This window comes from Haliotis asinina, chromosome 9 (genome assembly GCF_037392515.1).
Source record: "Haliotis asinina isolate JCU_RB_2024 chromosome 9, JCU_Hal_asi_v2, whole genome shotgun sequence".
Classification (NCBI taxonomy): Eukaryota; Metazoa; Mollusca; class Gastropoda; order Lepetellida; family Haliotidae; genus Haliotis; species Haliotis asinina.
Window position 1 is genome coordinate 57,953,084 of NC_090288.1, and position 24,857 is coordinate 57,977,940.

At 39.9% G+C, this 24,857-nt stretch overlaps 1 protein-coding gene across 1 annotated transcript in view; it reads left to right on the forward strand.

Moving 5' to 3' along the window:
• LOC137296186 (hepatocyte growth factor receptor-like) overlaps positions 1-11,200 on the forward strand; it is a 57,540-nt gene extending 46,340 nt beyond the window's left edge. Inside the window, exons 17-20 of the mRNA XM_067827901.1 lie at positions 770-879; positions 2,255-2,417; positions 3,998-4,134; positions 10,441-11,200. Coding sequence (XP_067684002.1) covers positions 770-879; positions 2,255-2,417; positions 3,998-4,134; positions 10,441-10,669 — 639 coding nt within the window. The 3' untranslated portion in view covers positions 10,670-11,200. The remainder of the gene's footprint in view (positions 1-769; positions 880-2,254; positions 2,418-3,997; positions 4,135-10,440) is intronic.
• The last annotated feature ends 13,657 nt before the right edge of the window (positions 11,201-24,857 follow it).

The window sequence follows — 24,857 nt, forward strand, 5'->3', positions numbered from 1 at the left end:
TTATTTTTGTTGGTTTCCATGGAAGTGCTTTGGTCTCAAAAGGGAGAGATGACCTTCACTTCTGAAAACTTCTCAATATAGATAAATGGCATTTATATTTTTCATGATTTCATGGAAACAATTCAAACTTAGTCTGAAAATACATCAAATAACTGTCAAATGATTTGCCCTTTCAAATATGATGGGGCAGTGGGGATATGTCATCTTCTGCCGATTCTTGTGAAATGATCTCATTACATTTCTTCACAATCTGATAACAAATTTTGAATCTTTCAAAGACAACCCGCAGAGAACAGAAATATTCCTTCAGTCACACTCAGTTTTAGTATAGAAATGTCCAAAATACGTTACCTGTGAAGATCTGGAGTAGAATAGATCTTCAGCTTGTCAAAACAGGCGACTAATGGGATCAGGTGGTCAGGCTTGATGTGTTGGTTAACAGAAGTCAACAGTGCCCATTTGAGCAGATCGATGTTCATGCTGATGAACACTGGATTGTCTCATCCAGACTAGATTATTTACAGACACTCTGCCATATAGCTGTAATATTGTTGAGTGCGGTGTAAAAGTAAAATCACTTCAAAATGCTGGGAGACTGCCTTTTTCTGGAGAAATCTTTTATCTGTAGATTTCAAAGCCCTGACAATGAATGTCTGATTGCTGTGAAGGTGTTTTCATCTTGCAGAAAGGTATTGTATCAGAGAGTTGATTTTAATGAGGCTGATGTAGATTTGTACTGACAATTCTACTGGTTTTCCTTGACTTTCAGAACCCCACAATAAAAGATTTGATAATGTTTGGCATAGACATTGCTAGAGGTATGGAATACCTGTCCAGTCTCAAGTTTGTTCACAGAGACTTAGCGGCCAGAAACTGCATGTAAGTTATGTCAGCTTTGGACAGGGATTTATCTAGGATTTCAGCTCAGCACGTCTCCTTTCTGAATTGGAAAAAATATTTTGAGTTTGGCACAAATTATACTGTCAAATTCTTCTTCTGTAGTTTATTCAGTTACTGTGAAATTAAGAATTTTTCATTCAAATCATTTATTGCAGACTTTAGCTAGCACAGTTCTAGATCAATCCCTGTCATGTTTTCTGTTGCTTTGGTTCATTTTTTGTTTTGATGTGTTTCTAAAGTAGTTTTGACTGTATTTTTACTCACCCAGGCCTACCTCACACATCCAGCTGACATTGTCATCCACTTTGTTAAAGGAAGCGTTAAACCCCACCTACTTGCTTGCTCACTCACTCACTTGCTCACTCTCATTCAATCACTCAACCACTGTCACTCACTCAACCACACACTCACCCTGGCCTACCTCACACATCCCGCTGACATTGTCATCCACTTTGTTCAAGGAAGTGTTAAACCTCACTCACTCACTCACTCACTCACTCACATTCAGCCACTCAACCACTCACTCAACCACTCACTCACCATAGCCTCCCTCACACATCCAGCTCTCAGTCACTCACTCAACCACACACTCACTCTGGCCTACCTCACACATCCAGCTGACATTGTCATCCACTTTGTTCAAGGAAGTGTTAAACCTCACTCACTCACTCACTCACTCACATTCAGCCACTCAACCACTCACTCACCATAGCCTCCCTCACACATCCAGCTCTCAGTCACTCACTCAACCACACACTCACCCTGGCCTACCTCACACATCCAGCTGACATTGTCATCCACTTTGTTCAAGGAGGTGTTAAACCTCACTCACTCACTCACTCACCTTCAGCCACTCAACCACTCGCTCAACCACTCACTCACCATAGCCTCCCTCACACATCCAGCTCTCAGTCACTCACTCAACCACACACTCACCCTGGCCTACCTCACACATCCAGCTGACATTGTCATCCACTTTGTTCAAGGAAGTGTTAAACCTCACTCACTCACTCACTCACTCACTCACCCACCCACCCACCCACCCACTCACTCACCCACTCACTCACTCACTCACTCACTCACTCACATTCAGCCACTCAGTCACTCACTCAACCACTCACTCACCATAGCCTCCCTCACACATCCAGCTGACCTTGCCATCTACTTTGTTCAAGGAAGTGTTAAACCTGACTGACTGACTCGCTTGCTTACTCACCCTGGCCTCCCCTCACACGTTCAAGGAAGTGTTCAATCTCACTCACTCACCCACTCACCCACCCACTCCGGCCTCCCCTCACATGTTGAAGGAAGTCTGAAACCTAACTTGCTTACTCACCATGTTGTGTTGATGAAGGCTGGATGAAGACTTCCATGCCAAGGTTGCTGACTTTGGCCTGGCAAGGGACATCTACGAGAAGGACTACTACAGCTCCGACAACAAGAAGACCAAGCTCCCAGTCAAGTGGATGGCGCTGGAGAGTTTGGAGAAGGGAACCTACAATGCAAAATCTGATGTTGTAAGTTGAATTATTCTAAAAGTAGGTGCCACAGTCAACTAAGGCTTTAGATGGCCCTGTCATCAAAGACTGTAGGTGACTAATCATTTAAGATTGTAGATGGCCCAGTCATTGAAGACTGTAGGTGACCTGTCATTTAAAGGTCACATGCAACAAAAAAACAAACATTTTTAAAGCACAAGTATCACTTATTCATGACATATATTATACATTGCCGTTTGTAAAAAAACAAATAAACAATATTATAAGCATACAATCAGGATTCAAAAGTGCAATATTTTGTACTTGGGCTTACTTCCCTCGAAACGAACTCCTCGGGAGACCGAACCCAGTCGTAGAGGGTTGGGGGTGCACCGAAGTGTAACGACGGCTTCCGATTGGCTGGTTCATTTGCTGATACGCTGAGGGTTCATAGTGTGTTCACAAAGATGATCTGTTTGATGGGCATTTTAGAAGTATGACGAGTCACAAGAAAGTAAGATTCTTTATGGATAACAACTTCATTTATTGTACTTGATGTGTTGTTTCAGTATGGATTCGTATACCGTTGTCAAACAAAATCATTTCCACTAGAAGTTGTTATCCATAAATAATGTGTATATAAAGATGTTGGCTTTTCTAAATACATGTTCCCTGAATTTGCGTTCGATCCCAAAAAATTGATCAAAAATCATCTCAGTAGAGATGGTGAACTACTGCGTGACTGGAAACTGTCATTCGTCCCAGTACCAAGCAGGACTTGAAACTGACAAGAGTTTGCATCAGTTTCTGTCTGATCCAATCATCCGAGAAAAATGGAGGACTTGGGTGGACGAGTCATAAGTCAATTTATTTTGTTTATGGCGTATAACCTGATAGGTGTAAACTTCAAATTGCATGTGGTCAATGATTGAAGCTGTGTATTGCATACTGTCTTTAGCAGACAGGCAGATAGCCATATAGGTGTCAATAAACCAGACATTGAGCATGCTCTGTGACAGAGGCTGCTTACCACAATCAACAAGTTTTTGTTTATGTAATGAGTAGATTATTTACTTGTTTGTGTACACAACTAAGATAAGACTACTGCTCACGACCTCATACTCCGGGCATTCTAGCTCCGGGTTCAAGCTTCGCGAACCTATTCACTGTGCATGCGTTATGTGCGCAGCGCAGCACAGCTGTTGAAACCACAAATTTAGTGAATCTTTTGAACTCCAATTTCGCAGGCTTTTTTTTTCATCGCGTTTCTTTTCAACTTTATATGTTGAATTGGCATTTTTGATGATTTCTTTTGGTGAGTGCATACTGAATCTGCAAAGTTGTGTTTTATGTTGCATGTGACCTTTGAGATTGTAGGTGGCCCAGTCATTTAAGATTGTAGGTGGCCCAGTCATTGAAGATTGTAGGTGGCCCAGTCATTTAAGATTGTAGGTGGCCTAGTCATTTAAGATTGTAGGTTGCCCAGTCATCTAAGACTGTACGTGGCCCAGTCATATGAGGCTGTACATGATTGAAAATATCCACTACAACCAGGAATCAATGCGTAGTAATCAGTGCATTTTTGTCTTTGATCTTGATTGTATGCTCCTTTGTTGCAGTGGTCATTTGGTGTTGTATTATGGGAGCTAATGACAAGGGGAGTTAACCCATACCCTGAGGTGGACAACTGGGACGTCATCCGCTACTTGAAGGCAGGACGGAGGATGGCACAACCACAGTACTGCCCCGACCCTCTGTAAGATTTACATTTTTATCCCCCCCGGCACGTAATGTGGTGGGATATAGTTGATGCCTCGTCCGTCCGTCCGTCTGTCATAATCTTGTTCCCGGAGCATAACTCTGAAACTGTTCAATATTTTAAGACCAAAATTGATAGATATAATAATCTCAACCTATGGTTGCGCCTTTTGCTATTTACAGATTTTTGGCATTTTTAGTTTTTTTGTTTTTCCATGGAACACTTTTGTGTTCGTCTAGTGGTTGGGTGGGCTTCGTTTCCAGAGCAGAACTATAAAAATATTCAATATTTTTACGCGAAACTTGGTAGATATATCAGTCAGAACCTAAAGAGGTGCCTTTCACTATTTACAGGTTTTTGTGATGTACAGTCAGGCCGCGTAAATCCGGACACTTTTGTTTTTCATCAAAAACGTTCGGATAGTGAAACGTACAGACTACTGAAATGAACTTTTATGAACACAACTACAGTAGGGTTACTTCCTTTTGACATGGCAATACAAGAACATATGAACGTATACAAGTATCAAAAGACTTTATTACAGTTTGTAGACATAATAACTTGAATATTCATATAATAACCAATCAATGCATACAATCATGTCTGGATAGATTATACATACACGTAACAAAACTCACTTGTGAAAGAAATCTACATGACGGTAACAGTTCTGAATGGTGGAGCTTTTTACTTTGGACCAGGCAGTTTTCTCTGTGCTTCACGGAGATTAAGCGTCTGTGGCCGGTCGGCACACTGAATGAAATGCTTGACGAGATATTACTTGTAGTGGGCCTTGAAAGTTCTCATGATGCCAGCATCCATTGGCTGAATGTGCGATGTGGTGTTTGGGGGCAAGAAATTAACTTTCACATTGGTCAGTTTGACATTGGCACCCTTGTGACTGGCAGTATTGTCACGAAGTAAGATCACGTGTCAACCACGTGATTGCATCTGTCTGTCAAATGATCATAGCCAATCACTAAACATATCCGATGTCCAAAATTGTGCTCGTGCTGATAGAATGTCCGAATTCTTGACCAAAATGTTTACACATAAGATCAAAATTGGCTTTAGGGTTTTCTTTTTCTTTGTGCGGCAGTAATTTCACATCTTTTACGCCTTGGGCCGGGACTTGCCATTATAACTGACAAGCGTCAGCTGATCTCATTTTGACACGATCAGTGTTTTATACAGGAAGTAAGCATTACAGGTATTACTCCAACTAACCAAAAGTGAGACCTACTAATTGATCAAAATCACAAACTAACGACATCTTCACCTCGCAAGTGTCACTTAACAATTATCACTGAATGGGGCTCATGGTGTGAAGGGATTATCCGAACCTTTTTGATGTACTGCCGGATTAATGAAGCAAAACTATGTGTAATTAGCTAAGCTGTTATCGCTGATTAACGTTTGGATACGGAGAGTGAAGCACCAGATTACTGAATCAACAGGTAATAAGTTTATATAGTAAACAAGATTGGTTACAGCTAGCTATTGTATTATAGTCCGGGGTCCGGACTAACGTGTCCTGACTGTATTATTTTCTCGGTTTCCATGGAAACGTTTTGGATGTAGTCTCAAAAGTGAGAGGTGTGTTTCTTTCCCGGAGTAGAACTAAAAAACCATTCAATACTTTTCTGCAAAACTTGGTAGATATATCAATCAGTGGTGCCTTTTGCTATTGACAGGTTTTTGTGATTTGTTATTTTCTTGGTTTCCATGAAATGTTTCAGACTTTGTGTCAAAATGGAGGGATGGGCTTAGTTTCTGGAGCAGAACTCAAAAACTTCTTAATATATTTCAGTAAAACTGAAATTCATGTTTGAGGAGGACCACACAGTAGTACCTTTTGCTATTTACAAAACATTGGCATTTTTATTTTTCCCGGTTTCCATCAAAATGGAGGGATGGGCTTCTACTCCGGAGCATAACTTGAAAACATTTCATATCTTTCAGCAGATCTTGGCAGATATATGAGACAGATCTTGAAATGGAGTCTTTTTCTGATTACAGATATATGGCATTTATATTTTTCATGAATTGCATGGAAACAATTCAAACTTAGTCTAAAAGAACATTAAGTAACTGTCATATGATTTGTCCTTTCAAATATGTGGGGGCCGGGGGATATGTCATCTTTTGATGACTCTTGTTCCTTATCCTGAGTCATGCTTATTATGCTTATCTCCTCCCTCTATGCAAAGATATTGGAACACTTGAAATCCCTTGAAGTTCCCTTCTAATTGATGCGGACATAGAATACACTCACCTCCCTTTCCCGCCATTACAGTCACATGACCAGCCATGCTTGGCACTCTCTCTTTCATCACCTGGCAAGAACGGATGGAGGCACTTTGGGTCCTGATACAGCGATAAGTTTTCGCTTTAATGTCGGTCCTATGGTCTAAATTATGTCATATTTGTTTTTGGATTGTAATTACTATTGTCTAGATCTCAGAAGAAAATGTTGTCAAAATCAGGATCATCTCAACCTATGAAATTAAGGTCGTCTTTGTCAAAGACTAAGTCTACGACTACTTTGAAGTCTTTTAGTGATGAGATTGTGTCTCCCTTCTGCGAGTCAACCGCCACTGAGAACCAACTGGTGCAGCAGTCACTGGACACCAGCCTCTTCATGCAGCAGTTCACTCTTTCATGGAAATCATCGCCATTGGCTGTATCCTCATGTAGCAGTATGGAGGATGTTCCATTGGCTGTATCCTCATGTTGCAGTATGGAGGATGTTCCATTGGCTGTATCCTCATGTAGCAGTATGGAGGATGTTCCATTGGCTGTATCCTCATGTTGCAGTATGGAGAATGTTCCATTGGCTGTATCCTCATGTTGCAGTATGGAGGATGTTCCATTGGTTGTATCCTCATGTTGCAGTATGGAGGATGTTCCATTGGCTGTATCCTCATGTTGCAGTATGGAGGATGTTCCATTGGCTGTATCCTCATGTTGCAGTATGGAGGATGTTCCATTGGTTGTATCCTCATGTTGCAGTATGGAGGATGTTCCATTGGTTGTATCCTCATGTTGCAGTATGGAGGATGTTCCATTGGCTGTATCATTGCAAGCTCTTTTCTCAGACAATGAGATTACATCATGTATCACAAACGGTTTCAACCTGGTCTTAAAATCGAAGGACTCCAACGAGGCTCATACCTATATGATGAGTAGCGGGGACATCAACACTTGGACGTTTCCGCTGATTGCGCCGATGTCTACCACCCTGGAAACTCTGTCAACAGCCTTTCAGACAGCGACTAAGTATCAGCAACAACACATCCTGGCCTTCAGCGCTCGTTGATTCCCACTTCTTCATATGGAGCCCTTTGTGAAAGTGCTGAAGTAGATGAATTGTACAAGCTCGCACTAGATCCTACAAAGTGGAGTATAAGCGATTAGCCCTGTTGGATGCAACCACTCGTCATTCCTTCTTCGGAGTCACCCATTCCAGGGCTATCAATGAGGATCTCATTTCCAAGTGCAGCAACTCAGAGAATGATGAAGAAAGGATGATCTTCTCTGCTTCTGTCACCCAGAAGAAGGATCAACAATTCATTTCTGGTCAGCATCCACTGTGTTCGACGGCAGAATTGAGGATGTCGCTAAATCCATTACTCTGGACACAAGGGAAGTAACGATGATAAAGTCCACTGACACTTTGACTGCTCTCCTTAAGCAAACTTCTCCGTGTTCCTGTAACAAGTAAAAGTTCCCCGGATTTCAGAGAGTGAGAAACAAGAAGTACAATGCTTGCAATTGCAAGGGCTCTTTTTGTCACTCAGCCGGAGGAAGCAGGCGCTCACGTTGAACAGGCCTTCCTGCCAGGAGCGCTAAAGGAGGAAAGCACTGAAGATCAGGTTCAAGATCAGACAGGAACCTTCCACCCCCAGCCATTCCTGTACAGCCTTCGCAAGTGGATGGACGTCTACTGTGCTACTGGAGGTACCCAAGAAAAACTCCAAAGAAAAGTTTTGACTTATATACAACATGAAGGAGTTCAACAAGGATTATCTACTGAAGCCAGAACGGTTCAGAATGATCCATCTACCACAAATGCGGCATCTCATCCATCCAGCGGATTATCTAGCCAGTATCTATCTACAAGATGTCTACTTGCACATTCCAGTACATTTGGACTCCAGGAAATACTTGCGCTTCCTATTATACGATGATAAATGGATGCGGCAGGAAACATACATCAGAAATAAGACTTCACTGAAACGAAGGCCACACATCCTCAAATAGCAGACTACTCATGTCTTCTACGACATACCTCATGAGTGATGTCTACGAGCCATGAATTATTGTTTGAATTATTGACATAGAAAATGCTGTTCCTACTTGCCCCAGCAACAGTGGCACAGATGTCAGAAATACATGCTCTGGACTTCAAATGCACATGATTCTTGTCCGTCATTGTGAGATTGTACATCGAGGACTGAGATGGGAGCATTGGAAATATATCACCAACATGCCAAGACAAGATGACAACAAGCAGCTATTCATCCCAGTATCTACTGAGTAACCTACGGAAATATCCCACAACACTATCTCAGTATGGATGAGAGCTGTAAAAACTGAGGGCCTACAAAGCAGCAGGACTTGACATCTCCAGTCCACATGACGTGAGAGCCTTGGCGTTGACACTCACTCTACATGGAAACTGTGTCATTAACAACTATAATGGAGGACAGCTTTTGGAAATCAAATATGACGTTTGGCAGTCACTGCCTTCAGGACATCGCCACAGATGTCGTTGCTGGCATTCATCAGTTTCGGCCACTTGTGGCTGCACAACAACTAACAGTTCCACAATGGTGCTGAGTTTCACTCACCCTTTTATCACGTGACTTGTTGAGACCAAGATGCTTTGTGGAGTATAATGTTTGAAAGTCCATGCGCACATCTTGAACATGCTAGCATGAGTGATTATGACCCTGTACTTGTAACAAGGATACTTGTACATGAAGAAGGGTTGCGACTGGTGTTGATTGGAAATCTTGACATAGAGTTGCATTAAACACTCGCAGGATGCTAGCTGATCTACATATCATCACGTTCCAGTCAATGAATGCTTCAAGAGAAGACAAGTTCAACTGGATTCGATCCAACCATCGCACAGATGAATACTGGAAGAACAGGATTGAACTATCACCATTACAATTCCCTCTAGGTGGGGGAAGTACTGGACTGAATTCCCAGTAATTCTTGTGTTGGGCTTATGAGATTCGGAGAGAGTGGCAAGTATGGCGGGTCATGTGACCATAATGGGGGAAAGGGAGGCTTCCGATGGGTGAGTGTATTGTACGTCCATTTCAGTTAGAACGGAACTTCAAGGGATTTCAAGTGTTCCACTGTCTTCGCGTAAAGGGAGGAGATAAGCATAATTAGCATGAGTCAGGATAAGTATAAAATATATTTTATTCAGAAATTTTCAAATCTGTATGGTGTTTGACATCTGTGAAAAATGCTTTCATGTACTGACCACCTTGTCCATGAATACCTGTGAAGGTCCGGGGTAGAATATGTCTTTAGCAACCCATGCTTGCCATAAAAGGTGACTATGCTTGTCGTAAGAGACGACTAACAGGATCGGGTGATCAGATTCGCTGTCTTGATTGACACATTCCATCAGTTCCCTTTTGCACAGATCGATGCTCTTGCTGTTCACTGGATTGTCTGGTCCGGAGTCGATTATTTGCAGACACTCCCTGTATCCATGAAAATCTGATCTCTTTGTGTGAGACTGTTGTATTGTAGTTGTTTATCTGGCCCCTACCTATTCAACAGCCAGAACAGTAATGTTGTGTCTTACTCAGCAACTGCTGAGTATGGATGTTGCCTATAGTTACTATACAAGTGATTGGAAAGGTACCAAGATTTGTTCACATCTGGTTGGTCCTCATCATGTTTTCTAGGTCAGTTCTCACCGTACAATGCTGATGAGTAGCGAGTGAACATTGTTTTACTTCGATTTTAGCAGTTTTCCAGCTTTATCACAGCTGGGGATATGAGAAATGGGTTTGACACACAGTACCCATGTGGGGAGTTGAACCGGGGTCTTTGGTGTGTGTCGAGCAGATGCTTTACCCATTAAGCAACCTCATTGCTGATGGTTGTCTTTAAAGTTGTGAATGTCTTATTCTCTGTCACTATCTTATGGGCTTTACTTTCAGTCACACTATGAGAACTTCAGTATCAATTAAAATTGCATTACACCAAACTAAGCAACTGTATGTGCCGACCACTGCAAACGTTTGAACTGTTTTTTTGTTGTCTTTACAGGTACACCATCATGCGTCACTGTTGGTCTGCCACACCAAACGATCGGCCATCCTTTGCAGACGTGGCTCGTGACATCACAGATATGATCTCGCAGCTTGAACACAACACTGGCCCCCAGCGGAGGAACATTGAGAACACCTACGTGAATGTGGACATGAGTTCACAGTGCCACTACACTGATGACTTTAACCCTCGAGCAGCAGCAGGAGCAACTGCATCAGAAGCTTGATATGTGTTTCTTGTACCTGAAAGGGTTAACATGTGAATAACAAGCTCGTATACACCATCATGAACACAGATCAACAACACTTGATAATCATCAAATAGCCTTTCTGTTTAGCATCTCAGGGGTTATGATATCATTTTGGGGTATCAATTCTTCATCCAGTCTAATTACATCTATAAAAGTGTCAACATTTATTGTTAAAAGATAGCTTTAGTGTTTATTCTGTTAACTCAGGGGGTTTTGGAACTCTGAATTTGGTTTGAAATTATACTGCAAGAATACTGAAATTTAACCATTAACTAACATTGGGACATGTGAAACAGTGTAAAATAATCATTCTGTTCTTAAAAGCTGGTATTTATTGAGTGCGTGGCATCTCTGTGTGTAAAAGGTTAAGTATCACTTCTCCAACTATGTGGTTCAGGTCATGTGAAGGGTTAAGTATCACTTCTCCAACTATGTGGGTCAGGTCATGTGAAGGGTTAAGTATCACTTCTCCAACTATGTGGGTCAGGTCATGTGAAGGGTTAAGTATCACTTCTCCAACTATGCGGGTCAGGTCATGTGAAGGGTTAAGTATCACTTCTCCAACTATGTGGGTCAGGTCATGTGAAGGGTTAAGTATCACTTCTCCAACTATGCGGGTCAGGTCATGTGAAGGGTTAAGTATCACTTCTCCAACTATGTGGTTCAGGTCATGTGAAGGGTTAAGTATCACTTCTCCAACTATGTGGGTCAGGTCATGTGAAGGGTTAAGTATCACTTCTCCAACTATGCGGGTCAGGTCATGTGAAGGGTTAAGTATCACTGCTCATGTTGCTCAGGTCACTAAAGAGTTAGTTTTTCCTGAACCAGGGTTGGTGACCTCTGTATTTTGAAAACAATGTTGCGTTATTTTGTGTGGTCAGTATTCAGATTGTTTGTTTGCTCTTGGTTTACAGCTTGTGGTTTTCATGTTTGTGGGAAAATCATCAGAAAACAAGAAATGAAACTTGTATGTCTTGTCAGTTCAACTGCCTAAGTACAACATTTTTTCAGGAAATTAGTACTCTTCATGCCATAATGATGCAGATGGCAAAATAACAATTATTCATTTGACATAGCATTAATATGGATAAATTTTAATATATACTTTTGTGTCATTTCATGTCATGACAGCAAAATGATTGAGGTGGTTTAGTGTGTATATATGACTTCTGTAAACCAAAGAGTGACCAAATTATCACCGTATGAGTCAGCGATGTCTGGCACATAAATATGTGTCCGGTGAAACTAGTGTACATTGTTGTTTGTACATCACTTTAAAGGTTTAGTGTGATAATCTGAAGGGATAGATGGGAACAAACAAGATATTCCGATCAAATGAACATGTTTGTGTTTATATACATTTGTGGAGGACTCATGATGAATTATACTTGAGTAGAACTATTAATGGAAATTCATTTTAGATGTTTTCTTATAACCATGTAAATATGACTGCCTCTTTGATTTAATGGATAGAATGTCTGATCTTTGTTTGTCAGAACCACCTCAGTGGTCTAGTGGTTAGACTAGTCTAGTTGCTAGAGTGGTCTAGTGGATAGACTAGTCTAGTGGCTAGAGTGGTCTAGTGGTTAGACTAGTCTAGTCGCTAGACTGGTCTAGTGGATAGACTGGTCTAGTGGCCAGAGTGGTCTAGTGGCTACACTGGTCCACTGGATAGTGTACCACATCCAAAGAGTTTTTACCTTGCTTTCTCCTTGGCAGCAAGGAGACAGAAGAAGGACTGGACTAGGTTGCAGTGTCTGTGTCTGGTATCCATGTTAAACTTAATTTAGAGCAAAAATACTGAAGGATAGTTCTATAAAACGTTTCAAGTTTCCCGATACCTCAAAACACTCAAGCCTGTTTGATACTAAGGAATACTGATCAGTTATTGATCAACCATAAACAATAGGGATATATAATGAGACTGTAAGTATCATTTTGTAATGAGTGTCCGGTTTTCAAAGCAAGTTAGTATCACTATCAGAAGATAATCCAATTGAGGATAACATGATGTTATAATTGTTCAAGGTACTTCTGGATAAATATACTATTTTAATTTTGCTTTATCTCCATTCTAAGAATGTCAGCCATTTTTTAGCACTTGTTATCAAGCACATTCAAAGATCTCAAAGACATGGTAAAACCACAGTAGTCATATATGGGATAACACCCTAGATGTGATACAAGATGTATTAGGTAGGTCACAATTTCCTGTCATTCCATTTCCACATTTCTCATACTAGGCGCTCTGCTCCAATAACTGTCTCTTGACCAACTTCTTTAGGTGTATTTGCAGGAATAAACTTCATTAACACCTCTTACCACCATCTGGTCCACTTTTTGTGGTCTTTATATCATTCCCTACAAACTGAAATGAAAGTATTTCCTTGTGTATTGTGAATGTAAAACTCGTATACCTGCACAAGAAAAGGGGTAGTGATATGTAATTGCTTTCTGCATTTCAGATCAATTTCAGAGAAGTTTTAAGTTTCATTTAAGGATGTTTTGTACTATGATTGTCCAGCATGACTCAATCTCGGAAAACAAGTGAAACACACAATGGATAAAGTATTAGTCCCTTTCTTATTTTCATGGACATCCAGACTGCTTATTACAGTAAATACGGTATGGCCATTACTGTGACGTGTACAGGTAGTTATGTTTCCTAGGGCACCTGGTTCAGCAGATTTAAATGCAAATCAATGAATCCTGGATAGAACCCTGTTGGGGACTTGTGGCGGTCAAAGCTGATTTTCTGCTGAAATGTGCACCTGTCGCTATCCCTGCATTTCAGGTTGTATGTCACACTAATATTGAAGACTTGTTGATGTAACAATGCTATATATATTACCTGGTACTTCACTGATAGATTAGAGATGACAGACTGACACAGTCATGTCATGTCATTGTAATTTGACATAATTGATAAATAGTTGGGTTTATTTGCATGGGTAAATAACAAGTGTAAAGAAGTATACAGTTCTTCAAGTTCACATGAAGCTTATTTGCCATCTTTCCTACTGAGTATGGTAGCCTCACCCAGCAGTATTACAACACACCAGAGGCAGCTACACTGAAGGAACATCCCTTCATTTTATATAATACATTTTAATTGATGATTATTTCTGGTTTCAACTTGGATGTTCTTCCTTTCTATCATTTCAAACTTTATTATGTTGATTTGGGTACATATTGCCTTGATGAATGTATAATAATGTATGTATATTAGTATAAAATATATATATATTTCTACTTTATAAATGACATTTTTAGACATTTGTAAATAGAAGTCCAGCTTCAACTTTTATCTTGATCTGTTTTAAATTTGCAAGAAATAACTTACTTTATATTTTATCCTCAAAAGTATTAGTGATCAATTTCTAATGACATGCAGCCACTGTTATCAATGTGGGACTATGTGATTGTATATATATTCTTTTTCCTGTGCCTTTGATAGTTGGTATTGCGGAGCTTATGGTATACTGCAATATAAAAATTATGTACGTGCAAGCAATCAGTGTTCTGATACTATGTATAAAAAGAACATGCCATTACTGTGCTGAAAGTTCAGTGGCTTTGTCATACAGGTTTAGTTATAGGGGTAATGTCATTAAACAAGGACTGGTAGACTTCTCAGTGTAATGTGTCTGGTGAGTAGCCATGTTAGTCTGTGGTGTCGTATATTGATGGTCTGGCGTATACATGTATAATGTTAACATGATATTTAAACCCATTTGGTCCCCCTCACCTCACATAAAACTCTCTATGTTGTCTCACCTGAATTAATATCACCTCTCCTCACCTCACCTCACCTCACCTCACCTCGCGTCACCTGAAAACCCTCCTTACCTTGCTTCACCTCCGATCACCTGACAACTCTCCTGAACTTGACACACCTCACCTCATCCCTCTCCACCTCACCTCAACCCACTCCACCTCACCTAATCTCTAAATAGACAGTATGCTGTGATGAAGGAGCAGGAAAACATTACTGAAACAAAGGAAATACAATTGTTTTTCAATTTAATAACATTTTTGCAAAATTGTTGTTCAATATTTCCATGTTGTTTGCCATATTTGGCAGAGACTGATTTCCAGATGTAGAATTATGATTGGTCTGGCTTGTTCTGATTCCACAGAATTGCCTCACACTTATGCTTGTTACCTTTGTAGTTAATTGTACAGAAAGTTCTATGCATGTAAATGAGTTGCTGTCTGTAAGACAACTATCATTTTCTACAGATTTTGTTACTTTGACTGTGCCTTTGCTCTCCAAATGGTTTAAGTTTTCCTTTGAAGAATATATTCATGTTTTGGGTATGGCAAATAATATGGATGACAGCTTCTGGGCTATTTCTTAGCCTGTCGTCAGGTGAATTGATGAATTCGTCACATCAATCTGAATCTGATTTCTGTTTGTAGTAGTGTGTTTGTTATTCACTGATGTTCACACAAGCCATATCACTGCCAGGCACATCACTTACACAGCATCAGGATTCACAATATTCCTGGGTTACACAGATCTCCAACCAATATTTTCTTTGGAACACCCTTCAGTCATCAGATTGTGGCATCCTCTGATATTGGGACATTTTGTTTTGTTTGAATTGTGACTTCAGGGATTCGTCCTAACTTACAGAAACTCACAACATGCCATTGTTGACTCATGTCTGGTCAATGGTGCTGACACATCTCAGATACTGTACAGTCTTTGTATCCTGTATTCTGATATAAACAGGCTATGACAGCTACAGCCTTGCTGAAATGACTGTATTGCCTACAGATTTCAGCACAACACAACATTATGCATATATTGCCTAGAATCAACATTGCCTTCAGGAGCTGACTGTCTTGCTAATGATACAACCACAGTGCCTATATCCCTATGTTGCCTACAGATTACATTTACAACACACCAGCATGCCTATGGCGCCTACAATCCACATTGCCTACACACCTAGATTGCCTTACTGGTGACACTGACTGACTGAATATGATTTTATGTCGCTTGTAGCAATATTCAGCAATATCATGGCAGGGGACACAGCATGGGCTTCACATATTGTGCACATTTGGTGAATTGAACCCAGTTTGTCGGCAAGTCAGTGCTATAACCACTAGTCTACACCAACGCCCATGCTAAGGACACAGTCACAGTACATACATACAGTGTATGAAACTCCTTCAAAAAGACAGGAAGCCCACAGGGCTGATAAGTAAAACATGTTGCAGGCCCTGTTAACATGTAACCAGCCATGTATATGGTGTTAAAAATAGTAATGCAGAAATTACTTGTAGTGAGGTATACGTACACATGTGCAAAGGCAAATTTAATAAAACCATGGCTTGGTGGTCACTGATAATTCTTGGCACAGCCATCAGAAAATGACGACATTATTCAATGCGTGAAAGCATTCCCTAGAAGAAGTCATATTTAATGTGAGATGAATGGGGAGGTTGATCTGTGGAAGTTACTGTTTGATTGTTGATGACCTATACAGACTTCATCTAGTTAAGACAATTGTAGATCATTTTTGAAATATTTCCCATAGTCAGTGACATGGTCAAATATATAGCCTTGGGCAATGTGTGTGTATTGGTGCAAATCTGAAGAAAACTGATCCACCAGTAATGTTTCAAGATTTATGCCAATATGGCCGAGTGAAGGATTCGGCAGAATTAAGGACGTGGTTCAAACATTAGTTCCAGTTTTCATCCAAAATATATCAGTGGGAATATCGGATGGAATTCTTTAGAAATCCAGAGCAATATAACAGCTTTTGGGTAGAAATCCATAGCAATACAACCACAGTTTTTGTTTTGAATAAAAAATACCTCCATGATATAGTGATCAACAAAAGAAATGTAACTGACTTTTTGTCAATATTTTAAAAATATTGAACACACAAACATGAATGTTTCCGGATTTCTTTTTTCGCTTTTAGTCGTATAGTTCCAGCTCAGCTGATTGTTTGACCAGTATATGCCGATATATGTATTACAGTTTTAAAAATTTTTTTTGTACTCTTGAATTATATATTTCACAGATGGTGCTTACATTAAAATTACATACTGAGCATGTGATGAAGATCTGTAGTGTTTTGCTCTCTGTTACCATTGCTTCAACTTATGAGTACTTCATCATGTTTCAGGAATGGTGTGATTATTTCATGGAATGAAGTCCCAGTGTGATTTCTTAATATGTTTTTCGTGAAATTTACCCAGTGCTTTGATTGGGATACAGGGACCTTCGTAGGTCATGAAGATATTGCTGGAATAATGCTGAAGGTGGCCTAAAGCTAAGCTCGCTCGCTCGCTCGCTCCCTCGCTCCCTCCCTCCCTCCCTCACACACACACACACACACACAGACACACACAGACACACACACACACACACACACACACACACACACACACACACACACACACACACACACACACACACACACACACACACGTATGTCATTGAAGGTCATTTGTCCCTGTTTCCTTGATTGTCCATCGTGATGTATAACCACTTTCACCACCATGTTCCTGTGTCAAGGTCATGTCACCCTGACATAGTGACTGTTTATCACAGCAAGTCAGTGTGACTGACTGAAGGAGAGGTCATCATGCGTATATAATCAAATTAAGTGTTGATTTTTGTCATTGGCAGTCTGTAATTGAATTTTGAAAAGTTGCTTTACTGTCAGAGATAATGTGAGTGGAATGTCTATAGTCTTATGTCCTGTATTTGAGACATGCATAAGTATTGTTAGTAATGCTTATTTCAGTCTTGATAATCTCATTTATCAGCTGTTATAGTGTTTTATCTGTCCAAACTGATTTAAATGAAGCTATGTTGACAGACAGGTCCAAGGTATTTTTCACAGAATGGAATGTAACACCTTTGATTGTCAAGGGGGTCTCAGGAGGGGGATGTGGGGATCATCGTGCCAGAAATTGTGTATAGCTTAACTAATTTAATTTTGGAACATGAAGTGGTAAAATTGACTTGACATACATCTGGTATTGTTTTGTTGGTGTTATTCATATCTATTCATATGTTTTATATATGTATGTTTATAAAAAGTTATATAGCATTAGATGGAGATTGATGCAATATTCACTGTTCATGTTTATTTACATTTATATTAAGTCCACAGAAAGTAAACCAGTAGATAATATAATATGTAACATATAAGCCGTATCATGTTAGTGTTTTTTTATTCCCTTTCTTGGTAGTGTTACTGTACACTGACTCCCTAACACACAGAGATTTTGAGATTTGTGTCTCCAGTTATGGCATTGAATTAGGACCTTAATGAAACAACATGCTGTTTGTTTGAGTCATGCATTGAATTAGGACCTCAATCAAACAGCATGCTGTTTGTCTGAGCAGAGACCATATATCTATTATATGGTCTTTGGTAGGAGTTAAACCTTAAATTAGGTGTGTGTGTGTGTTAAATCTCCCTAACACACAGAGATTTTGAGATTTGTGTCTCCAGTTATGGCATTGAATTAGGACCTTAATGAAACAACATGCTGTTTGTTTGAGTCATGCATTGAATTAGGACCTCAATCAAACAGCATGCTGTTTGTCTGAGCAGAGACCATATATCTATTATATGGTCTTTGGTAGGAGTTAAACCTTAAATTAGGACCTTAATGAAACAGCATGCTGTTTGTCCAGTCGAGTACAGACTCTCCCAGACTCTTGTTACTTACAAGCTAAATGTATATGTATGCTCATACTCTCATGTGTTCATGATTTTATATCAGTTTATGTAACATTATGGAAATGTTTTCTTTATGTTATCTATTACTGTTACTTTGATAAACGTCATCTGTCAATTTGTATGGTGTTATTGCTTACACAGGACATCCCGATCTGGCCCGTGGAATAAGTGAGTGAGTGAGATTTGTTTTAGATGAGCCGTACTCAGCAACAGTCCAGAATTATGACAGCTGTTTGTACGTAATCAAGTTTAAACCAGACAATCCAACGATAAACATCTCATCTCGAGCATCAATCCAAGCAGAAGGGATACAGTGACATGTCAACCAAGTCAGCAAGACTGTCCACCCGATTCTTTTAGTCGCCTCTGACGACAGGCATGGATCACCGAAGATCGATTCTAGTCCGGGTCCTCATGGATTGACATTTTCCTTTGCCCTGACATTTGTGTGGCATAGTATACTAAGCCCCCAACTTAAAGGTCAGAGTTCATAGCTCAACACACAGCCTTATCAAAGCTGTCCTTTGATACAAAGCAAAGCAGTATTCAAATACATTCCATGAAATATCACCATATTGACATACTGGATCAAGAAGATATCAAACCACAATACCTAAAAAGCATGTTGTGATGACTATCTGCGACTCTTATTCCGATCAGTCATCGAAAGCAAGAATGACCTCTGCAAACTCAAAGATTAAGATTTAGTAGAAGTGGAGTACCAGTTTCAGTATGTGGGGCCATGATTGTTACATGTAGAACCTGGTGGTTATGTGTAGGACCATCTGATGTTTACGTGTAGGACCTTCTGGCCGTTGTGTGTACTGTAGGTCCCACTGGGCTGGAGCACCGTAATTCCATAATTCCGTCCATAAACCACTTGTCAGTACGATGAACCAGGTTCAGTACGTTGTCTGAAGCAACAGCCAGGCCAACCAAAGCTTTGACACTTCAACTTGCCATGCATTATCGCAAATATCATCATGTCGTTTAATTTAAGTGGAACTACATGTACATTAATCACCCTTTCTTCAAGCCGAACAACGTACCCTTCACTGACACTGGTAAATGGATTGTACCATTATTTTATAGGACGAAAATCATTTCCCATCCTACCCATAGTTATGCTTGTAGGCAAACTGGGATGTGGGCCAATTAGTATTGCAGGTAGAATTTGATGTAACCTGATGTAATTCAGTACAAACTGTATGACGTCATCTCTCAACTGAAGAGTACCGATGTTTACATTGTGATTTTATCAAGTTTGCGTACTTCGTGTGTATGTTGACTCATAACATATGTAGTACTTCAAGGTTACAAACTAATTTTGATATTGGGAAAGCCTACTTACCAGCTGTGAAAATGAACTGAAGGAATGCCTTGAAAAATCCACATGTCTTCATTGTTCTGTCCGAAGAATTGTAGTTTCGGGAAGTAGTTATTCAATTAAAAGGAAATGGCAGTCAGTTTTAGATCCAACTGCTGCGGGCGAGTGATGTCTGGCTTTCAGACGGCGTTAGCGCCACGGTGAACGCTATTCCTCCATAGCAGGTCTTAAGGTTTTACAAGTTAGCATCGCACACAGTACCAGTATGGGCTATCGTATACTGGGGCTTCGACGTAACGAGTAAAATATCTAAGCACGTGCACTCCGTATATAACGTCTTTTATAAATATAAGCGTGTCGTTATGGTGGGGTTATTTTCTAGATTGATTGAATGTGGTTTCATGCCTCTTCTTTTGTCTCCAGACTGTGGGCATCGGTGGGTGAGTCAAGATTTCCAGTCAGATCGGGTATATTTCAGCCATATCGTGACTAAAACATGCCATCCTTAAATAACATGAGTTATAACATCTGCCACCATACGTGTATTTGCACGAACCCGCAGCTTCTGTAGCCAAACATTTAAATAAATTCAATTACCGAATTATATTTATTAAATGCCTAGGCTACATTTTATGATGTGCAATGAAGGCAGGAATCTCCGACCACACAGTGCACAACAGGCTTGAGAAGACTTTTTGTCAGAAGGCCACTTGAAGGTCAAGTCGTTCCCGTTATCAACGTCAGTTGTTGATCTCTGGACCATGACAATGCTAAACCTACGTTGAACGTATTTGACAGGGCTTCCTCAACAAAACTAGTTCAGGTGTTACCTTGGCCTACTCGGTCTCTTGACTTGTGCCCCATTGAACGTCTGTGGGATACTCTTGATCGACGCTTGCTCCAGCGTAATCCACTACAAGAACACAGTGACTATCAAAACATGCTTCAAGAGAGCATTCGGCATCTCCTTTCTTCTGTGGGTCACGTCTGCCAAGCTGGTATCAATGCTCATGGTGGTCGCGATGCTCATGGTTGCGTGACGAGCGACAAGGCTATCCCACTGCCGGTCGTTGATCCGTGCCAATATATGTCTTCCATTTTGTGGAAGCCGCGGTGGTTGAGCGGTTTATGCGCCGGCAATCAGGTGACTGACTCTGAGGGTGCGGATATTGGTGTGGGTGTGGGTGTGGGTGTGGGTGTGGGTGTGGGTGTGGGTGTGGGTGTGGGTGTGGGTTCGAATCCCGGATTTGACTCACCCTAACCAAACTGCTATAATCTGTAATTTACTGAGAAAGTGTAATCCCACATATAACATAATTTACTTATGGCGATCCTTGTCAATATTAATTGGTGTTTTGATCCAGTAGATTGCCTGTCTTTAGTTACAGATGTCTGCTTATAATAAGACTGAACGTTTTAACCACGTTTCCCCGACAACAGGTACACACAGACGATGAAGTCATCGCTGTAAAAGTGCATACCGTTAATCCGACACTTGATCCGAACTACTAAAAAATATATTCTGATAACAGAAATGAATTTTGATATGATTGTTTGAGTGATTACTTGGGGAGTCAATAACGAAGCATATAGCGTTACTGGTAGCAACTTCTTGTTTAATGCACAGAGCGACGTTTCAGTATAGACTGTTTTCGCTTGGTAACGGTGTAAGAATCGTCACCGAAACGTCGCCCTATGTAATAAACATAAATTATCATCCATAATGTTATAGCTTTCACTTTGTGATGATATTGCTAATGCGTCTGAATATATCTTGTCAAATCGAGACTTGTACATAATGATTTCCGTTAATTCCGGTATTGATGTCCTTATTTCACTTTGATCGGAAACGTTTTGTTTGACTCCGTATAAAAGTATTGTTGATAAGACAAAAAACGTCTCCTATATGTGTCAAGCACAACACATTGTGAAACGATCACTTGGCATCAGCGTGCTTGGTCTTTTTGTAACGGTTACCAGATTTCAACCGCGAGAGCATTCCGTGAGAATTTTCGCTTACTAACTTAAATACATTGCGTTCTTGAGCTGAAAAACTGATACATCGGTGAAATCATTTCTTGTGTCAACAGATCTTGGTTCGATGTAAATTGTGTGCAGTCATTGCTGCGGAAACAAACCATATATTCGCATCATCCGCAGAGTTAGTTACATTCGGTCTGTACTGACGTATTAAATCAATGCCATGTTTTAAAATATTGGTAAGATGCCTTCAAAACACCATCACACTCATTAAAGTTCCTTTTGTAGGACGGTCATACGTGTATTTGCACGAACACGCAGCCTCTGTAGCCAAACGTTTAAATAAATTCAATTACCAAATTATATTTATTAAATGCCTAGACTACCTTTAATAATGTGCAGTGATATTTCTTGAAGGGACGTGTTTTTAGATCCTTGAAATTAAAAGAAGGTAGAAATGACCAGGTATCTACTGTTTTGTCAGTGTCTTCCGCGCAAGTAGTTGGACGTGTATAGTCGGAATGTAATCATGTTATCTCTCTGGAAACACCTGATGCAGAGAGAGAGACTTATACATTCGACCTTGCGTCTTCGACGTTCGCCTTGAACTTGCTTATCTTATTCCGTAAATCCAGTATCAATCCCTTGGGAAATTGTCGACGTTGATTTTGCACCTGTGTAATCATTCAGTGACTATCCTTTTAACCATGTTCATGTTATTGTATTTTTTGTTAAGAATTAACAACTCACAAATAAAGCATAATGCCAAAAAAGTGAGTGAGTGAGTTTAGTTTTACGCCGCATTCAGCAATATTCCGGCTATATGGCGGCGGTCTGTATATAATCGAATCTGGACCAGACGATCCAGTGATCAACAACATGAGCATCGATCTGCGCAATTGGGAACCGATGACATGTGTGAACCAAGTCAGCGAGCCTGACCACCCGATCCCGTTAGTCGCCTCTTACGACAAGCTGTGTCGCCTTTTATGACAAGCATGGGTTGCTGAAGGCCTATTCTACCCCGGGAGCTTCGCGGGTCATGCCCCCCCCCCCCCAAAAAAAAAATAAATAAATAAAAAATAAAACCCACCACCACCAACAGCAACAACCCCCCCTCCCCCAAGAAAAAAACAACAAAAAAACAAACAAACAAAAAAACAACAAAACTCCCAAACAAACAAACAAACGAACGAACACACACACACACACACACAAACAAAAAACCAAAAAACAACAACAGCAAACAAACAAACAAGAAACAAAAACAAACAAACCCATAATAATTATTCGAAGTTAACTGTTATTAGCTAAATATATACCGAACAGAGGGCAGCGCTGATAAAAGCATCATCGATTAGTCAACATTTACCAAATTTCAAATTTCAGGTGTTCAATATGACTTCCCAGTTTTCTGCTGTGTCATTACCGCTTTTAAATCAATATTGTCACGTTAAAACGTTTATAAAAATAATTTCGAGTGTGACTAATGAAATAAAGTTGACGGGAAGTTATATTTTAACCGTATATATTGACTGAAAAAACATTTTTTAACCAAAATTGTGCATCAATTCGATTTTTTTATTGCGTTCAATATCGCGTTAAACTTCTACAGTATTCAGTGAAAACATACTTCAGACGCATTAGGTAAAAATGTGAATTACAATATGGAAACAGAATCAGAATGTAAAAGCTGTGAATATAACATTTATTGAACTTGGTTTAGGTATTCTTCTCGCAGCAATACATTTGTCTAGGGAAAATATGTCTTTAAGCCGTTTTGAAAGTATGTATATTTCCGGACTGATGAAAGTATGGATGTCGTTACAACCAAAACAAACAAATATACATATATGAAAGGATTTAAATTTACTTAGGCTACACACTAATGCCCTTCTAGATTCGTTGATAATTTCCTCTCGGAATAGATAATTTCATGAAGAAATCCTCACTGCAAATCTAACAGTGTAACCTGAGGTTGATTCTAAAGTTCATATCAATGGACACCGAGTACATTTTCAATTTACAGTAACAATCAGAAATCGATTGCCATATTTTCATAAACTGTAATATTACATGTATTTTATATTAAGTGATTTTGTTAAGTGAAGTTAGATAAGAACATTTACGCAATCCCTGTAATGGTGCGATCATGCTTTCTTCATTGTTGCTTTGAAAATCCTAAAGTGCTATAGCAAAGGATGTGAAAAACACGCAGAAGAGCACCAATATCAAAACAAAAGGGAAAGAGAATGTGGAGGCCGTTTTCGACTACTTTTCTGTGTTTGAGATTACGTTTTGTCTTCCATAGTAAAAATCTTGCATTGTTGGGTGAGCTAAGGTGTGGGTGCCAAAATGTTTCGCAAAAGAGATAGAGGAGATGCGACGAAAACCCCTGTATTAGCCTACTGCATCAGTAGTATGTATCATGCTTATTGGAAGTTGCTAAATAAGCCAAAATTCTTGGGACGAGATGATGCTGACTATGTCATTGGGCTCAAACTACCCAATGCATGGAACCACCTTATCCTCAGTGACTAACCTTTATCCAAACATCTTTACTTGTAACTCGTTAAGCTAATCAATACAAACCTGTACGCCAATCAATTGAAGCCTGTACATAAGTTGAGGCCTGTACATCAATCAATCGAAGCCTGTACATCAATTAATAGAAACCTGTATATCTTGTTACCCATTGTTATCAGTCTACTGTTATGTGTATATATACTACAAACCTTTAGTTTTACCCTCACTTCACCTGAAGAAGAGACTAGGAACTGTCTCGAAACGTTGTGACCTTGTATAATAAAGAAGTTGAACCATAAAGCATTTTTAGTTTGATTCCACCAACTTCCAAATGCCTTTGAAACAACAAATGTCATTAACATCACCTCATGTCACTGTCAACCTCCCCTAGAATAAAGCTGAACGTAGCGTACACCGATACACTTTCACACGCTGCGACAGTAAATCCATCTTCTTAAACGAACCAGATACAGTAATAAACAACACTATTTAAACAAAAAATGAGTAAAAATACTACGTCCCATCGGCAATATTTCCACCATATCGTGACGACAGAAAGTCATGTTAACAGAGTCTGTCTCACATCCGAACAACGCCTACCGACACA